Genomic DNA, 6,011 nt, shown 5'->3' with positions numbered 1-6,011 from the left:
AACTGCTTAAGCAGCCCACACAGAATCTCTACTCCTAATTGAGCAGTTGGTAGTCTCTGCCGGTCAATTTTTGTCCCACCTCCCCTCGTTTATTTTGGTACCTCCTCCCACCTCTGACTTATTCACCAGAAACCGAAAAAACCTCCTCCTGCGGCCCCAACCCGCACCCATCCACATACAAAAAAAAATCTACAAAGATTAACCAACGAAAAAAGACTTACGAAGCTTAACCAGCGACAAAAATACCTAAACCTATCGCCCGCACGTACGAGCGACCGCTCTCTTTCCCTCTCCTCGCGATGCGGCGCCGCCCCCATCTCTCACTCCGCCGCCACCGCCCCCCGCCTTCCCTTACCTCCCGCTCAGCCACGTCCACCACCCCCACCCTACTCCCCATTGCCGGATCCGCTTGCAGATCATCAAGGTTAGGCAGCGGAGCTCCACATCCGTGACCTGTGCGTGCTTGTCAAGGAAGCTGCTCCTGGATCTGCGCTTGCACGGCTGTGGCGGAAGGGACACGAGGTGGCCGCCGTCGCCGCGGAAGACCAATCCCCCACCTTGTCCAGAATCTCTTCCTCCGCCATGTTTCACCGAGGAAGGAGGGGGCGGCTCAAAGTCTCCCTCGTTGCCGCCTGCAGCTGCAGCCGCCGCCATGGGTGAGCTCCTCCTACACGACCAGTTTTGATGGATTCGTGGGCACATGCATGTATAGCGGCCGGTGCGGCCGGCGGTCGTGCGGCATCTCGGCCCCAATGTCAAGTATGTTTCGTTTCCCTCAACCCCTCTCATCTCTCTTAGGTTTGATGCCCCGACGTCTCTTTGTTGTGCGTCTCTTTGCTGATCTGGATTTGGATCGACTGAATCAACCAATAGCTAGAGATCTGAAAGAGAATAGGTTCATTTTTTAATAAGGTCTTTAAATCATAGTTCAGTAGAGGGAAATACCATGTCACCTGTAATGGAATTTCATTTGTTTCACTTGCATGAACCAAACATATATGTGTGCTGACTACATGCCCCTGCAAGTGTGTTGATTCCCATGTCAATTTAGTAATTGTAGCTATATTCCTGCTGGAGCAAGGGACAAATATCAGGTTCATTTACATCTGCAGACTCCAGTTGCTTGTTCATAACTATGTTTTCCTCCTGATGTGTCATTCAGGTCTATGTTTGTTTTCCTCCTGCTGTGCACTAATCTAGAAGCCTGTAACCATGTCCTAGACTAAACTAATGCTATCCCTGAGTGAAGGTAATGTTTCCGGCAAGAGAACTGTCAGTGTTGACAGTGCCGTGATATTTCGTAGTATTGTCAATGTCAGGCATGTCGAATATTTGCTCTCTTTTTTACTTAACCAACTTATTTTACTACATGGGGTGTTTTGGAGTTTTGTTTCTAAAAGAGATTGTGTGGAGTTTTGTTCTTGAGTGTTTGTACTGATGCATAAAACTATCTGCATCTAAAATGGCATGGTATTATTATTTTTATTTTTAAAGGTGTGCCACTTTCCTTGAGCTTTCAGTAAATCATAGTTATGTCCTGATGTTATCGTCACTTGAATATACATTATGATTTAATGCACGTTCAGGAAATAGTCAGTGCATCACTATTTTATGGAAACTGTCTGTTTCGTGTGAAGTTTTGATTTCAGCTTGATATATTAATCATAATATTACCATGTTTGTTGTAAATGTCTATTTACAAACTTTGCAGATAAATTGGTGCCTGTATATTATAGAAGTAAGACACTTGAAAATAGATTCAGCATGGTTCCTGCACTCCCAACTTTTCATGGTTGACCTCATATCAGAAAACAATTATTCATCATGGGCAGTCATGTTTGTTCGCGACTCTGCAAGAAGATGATCGACGGTCGGCAGCTCGGCTGCTTCATTGCCATCTTCAACGAGCACCGTCCGATACGATTTTTCGCTGGCATGTACCATCGAATGTCACTGCTTTTATTATGGCATCCAATACTTGCAGTTGTGACTCAAATGGGAGTTCTGAAGCTGATAAACTTGGATGGCCTGACAGTCTACCATACCAACAACCATCTCCAAGGACACAAACTTGATAAGTTTCTAAGATTCATACACACCTTCAGGTACAGATACCTACTTTGTTCTCTAGATTTCCTATGCATTTTAAGAGGATGAGCTGCCCATATATTCATGAGTAAATGATGGAGGTGACCATCTTTCTAGATGAAGCATACCCGGGCACGTAGATCGAGAATTTAAGTCTGGTAAATTGTATATGGGCTTCATCAGGTCCAGTGTTGCTCCTTCCCTACATCGACGACGGGATCCGCAGCCTCCTCCTTCTGTTGGGCGATACAAGGATCTGATGTTGTGTGCTGCTCCATCTACACGCCTTCTTTCTTATAGGAATCGGCTCCGCAGGTTAGTCCTCGATCTTCCATGTGGCTTACTGAATTTGAAGTAGTGATGGAACTATGATCTGAGGCAAATGTGTGCAGATATTCAGTAGTTGAAGCTCCCGGTTGATAACATACACGTTAGTACTCTGAACCTCCAAATTCCCTGCTCTGTTCTTCCAGAAGATACATTAATAGATCCTTTTTTTCTAGAGATGAGCCTACATTTTTATATGCTAACAGCGTTGTTCATGAGAACAAAACAACACCATCAATTTTAACACATATTTTGAGTTTTACTGATTTGTCTGGAAGTGGAATTTGTGCATTATCAATTCAAGAAATGGGGGCACTGTTTGGGAAAGCCACTATTGAGATGTTTCCGCAAATGACATAATACACCATCATACTTTCTATTTTCTGCATTAGTTTCAGTTTATTGCAATATTTTTAGACTTCTTTCTATCATAAACATAAGTACATGTGATCCCTTTTAATTAGCCCAAGTTTTTTAGTAAATGGTAGGATGGTATTTCTTCTGATAAAATATATTAGAACAATCCAAGTTTTGTTCTTAGCACTATACAAGTGCATCTCCTATTTTATTGTAATAGCATGATGCACTTAATTTTCTTATGAGTGATAATTCTATGTGATTATATGATTATCGGAGCTCATATTTTTTTTAAGCAATGCATCATGTGGTATTGTTTTTCATTTGTCATAGACAGTAGTAAAGGGAAAATCTGGTCGAAAAGTATGTGGTGTACAGTTTATAAAAACTTGCCGGGCTGAAAATGAAATATGATTTAGTGTTACAAGAGAGATCTTGATTCATGGCTTTGATTTGTTTGAATTATTTATTTTCAGCTTTATGCTTCATAAATCAGTATGCTGATTCTTGGTACTGTAATCATGTGACCTACCAGATCGAGGCCCGGATACACAAGAGGCAGTACCAAGCAGCTACAACTCTCCGGCGACAGCAACAACAAGGCATGTTGCCTTCTATTCTTTTTCGGAACCTAACTATTGATGTGCTTTTCTTGTCACCCTGGATCAAATAATAGTTGTCAAAGCTCTTGACTTAAGGCATTCAAATTTATACAAATATTTTCTTGAATAGTTGCTCGAATATTTTGTACATCTATGTTTTATTATTCACATCTCAAAATAATGTTCTGTAATCAGGATGCATGATTGGCATAGAGTATGGATCATCTTGCCATGTTGTGTTCTTCTTGTGTTTAAGATTGTATTTTTGCAGATGAAGTTGTTAATCCTGCTGAGGCGCACCGCTGTCGTCGGGATATTTGTGAGGGGAAGCACCCTTTTCGAGAGATTCCAGAGAAAAAGTATGTTCCCTCGGCTTCTGCGATGGTCTATTTTTGGGCACGCCTCCTCCTGGTCTGAGTGGTGTTTCAGCTGGTGCTATGCCGCGGGCCTTTGTCTTGTATCTTCCTCGCGTGGTGCTTCTGTTTCACATGGCCATTGCCGGTCTTCCTAATTCTGCTGTCTCGCCGACAGTTCCTGCGGCCCCTCTCTTTGCTGGTGCATTGGCTGCTGTGCTAGATATTTCGTGTCAGGACCCCGACTCAATGCCACATCGATCTAGCATGTAACACCTCATATCACTTTGCGGCCTCACGCACGGTATTCCCACGGGTGTCGCCTTACCTTTGCCCGGGACCGTTTGCGCCTTTTGGCACACGTATATGATAGTGTCGCTAGCATCCATATGATAAGGAGCCCGGGCTGACATGGCTAGTCGTAAACCCAAAGTGGCACAAACTTACAGGGACAGGCATCCATGACCCAGCATCGAACGTGTCGGTCATCAGCGAGTGAATCCAGGCTGTAGCACTGGGCTAGCAGGACTCCGGTGAACCGGGCTGTAGCGGGCTAACAGGACTCTGGTATTCATCGCGTGACATTTCCCCGAAGGGACAGACACAGGAACGAAGAAGGACACATGCCGGCCAGCCTAAGTGTTTCGGAGCAGTAGCAAGCTACCCTGGCTCGGTGGAAACACTAGGAGACATTTCCCGGTAAGAGAGGCTACTAAGGATAAACAACTAGATAATCAGATCCCACACATACCAAGCATTTCAATAACATACACACAATATGCTCGATATGTGCAAGTACAACATGGCATCACAACATGACTCTACGACTCAAGTATTTATTCAAAAGGCTCCAGGGAGCGAGATATTACAAACAGGGGTCTCATGACCCAACATTCAAAGCATACAAGTCAAAACACAAGCGGAAGCTATCATGTCTGAGTACAGACATCTATAAATGAAAAAGGCTGAGAAGCCTGACTATCTACCAGATCCTGCCGAGGGCACAAGATCGTAGCTGAGGTAACAAGCTAAACATCGAAGTCCACGTGGAACTACTAGTGAGACTGAAGTCTCTCTGCAAAAACATAAAATAGGCAAACGTGAGTACAAATGTACCCAGCAAGACTTACATCAGAACTAACTACATATGCATCATTATCAACAAAAGGGATGGTGGGGTTTAACTGCAGCAAGCCAGCTTTGACTCGGTGGCTATCCTGAACTACGACTGCAAGTAACTCTTTTGAGGTGGCGCACACGAGTCCACATATTCACCAACCAATACACCACTATGGAACCGCTCCCGTCTCCCTACGAGAACGCCATCCATAGCACTCACGCTTATCTTGCGTATTTTAGAGTATTCACTTTCATTTGTCTATGAACTGATATAAGCAACCCAGAAGTCCTTTTCCGCGGACACGGCTATTCGAATAGATGATGTTAACCCTGCAGGGGTGTACTTCTTCACACACGCTCTCACCACTTACCGCCATTTACACGACATGTACTCGACAACCTTCAAGCGGAAGCCCAACGTGGGTGTCAGCCACGGCCTACCTAAACACTCAAGTCTCTAGTCCAGGTTTATCGCCTATTCGGGTTCCATCCGTGAGGAGATCCGGCCGGGGTTTCGCTCACAGCCCCAAACGATGTGAACAGGGTTCCCGAGATGCCTAACGGGCATTCGGTACACCGTGCCACGTACCTACCGCATCACAGCCCACCCCTACGGTCAGCGCTGTCCACGGCCTCCAGTAGGCTACAAACACCAGAAACTACTTGCAACTCCTGGACAGAGGACTAGGGTGAATAAGAAGCCGAGAGGGTCCATTGGTTTCGGGCCCAATGCGTGGTAGTAGCTGAATCATGGATCACAAACACAGAACTCAGTTCCTGAGGACGGCTGCAATGAGACAACCCACCATGTACTCCTACATGGCCTCTCACCGTTACCTTTTACCAAATCGTATTCACACACTTAGCTCACACACAGTAGGACATGTTCACACACCTCTGATTCATTCCCGATGAATCAGACCTGACTCAACTCTAAGCAATAGCAGGCATGACAAACAAACATGAATGAGTAGGCACAACAGGGCTCAAACAACTCCTACTCATGCTAGTGGGTTTCATCTATTTACTGTGGCAATGACAGGTCATGCAGAGGATAAAGGGGTTCAACTACCGCAACAAGTAACAGTTGAATCGTTGTTGTCCTAATGCAATAAAAGAGAGCAGGAGCGAGAGAGTAGGATTGTATCGGAATGAACAAGGGGGT

The 6,011-nt window shown here is 44.9% G+C and overlaps 1 protein-coding gene across 2 annotated transcripts; it reads left to right on the top strand.

Annotated features, from left to right (window-relative positions):
• The first annotated feature begins 354 nt into the window (after positions 1-354).
• LOC123154604 (uncharacterized) lies at positions 355-3,952 on the top strand. 2 transcript variants are annotated; one of them, XM_044573289.1, is made up of 4 exons: positions 355-759; positions 1,712-2,105; positions 2,272-2,403; positions 3,308-3,952. In XM_044573289.1, the coding sequence occupies exons 2-4, from the start codon at positions 1,825-1,827 to the stop codon at positions 3,405-3,407; spliced, it is 513 nt and encodes a 170-aa protein (XP_044429224.1). In that variant the 5' UTR covers positions 355-759; positions 1,712-1,824; the 3' UTR covers positions 3,408-3,952. The 2 variants fall into 2 exon arrangements, with proteins under 2 accessions (XP_044429224.1, XP_044429223.1); XM_044573288.1 differs by having other exon boundaries at positions 355-2,105.
• The last annotated feature ends 2,059 nt before the right edge of the window (positions 3,953-6,011 follow it).

Source organism: Triticum aestivum, chromosome 7A (assembly GCF_018294505.1).
Source record: "Triticum aestivum cultivar Chinese Spring chromosome 7A, IWGSC CS RefSeq v2.1, whole genome shotgun sequence".
NCBI classification, from domain to species: Eukaryota; Viridiplantae; Streptophyta; class Magnoliopsida; order Poales; family Poaceae; genus Triticum; species Triticum aestivum.
This window is presented reverse-complemented; position numbering and strand designations above follow the sequence as displayed.

Excerpts from the sequence above, each read along its gene's own strand:
- LOC123154604 (XM_044573289.1), top strand. The coding sequence starts at position 1,825 with ATGGGCAGTCATGTTTGTTCGCGACTCTGCAAGAAGATGATCGACGGT. Across the intron at positions 2,106-2,271 it reads AGATTCATACACACCTTCAG|GTCCAGTGTTGCTCCTTCCC; the intron begins GTACAGATACCT and ends GGGCTTCATCAG. Across the intron at positions 2,404-3,307 it reads TATAGGAATCGGCTCCGCAG|ATCGAGGCCCGGATACACAA; the intron begins GTTAGTCCTCGA and ends GTGACCTACCAG.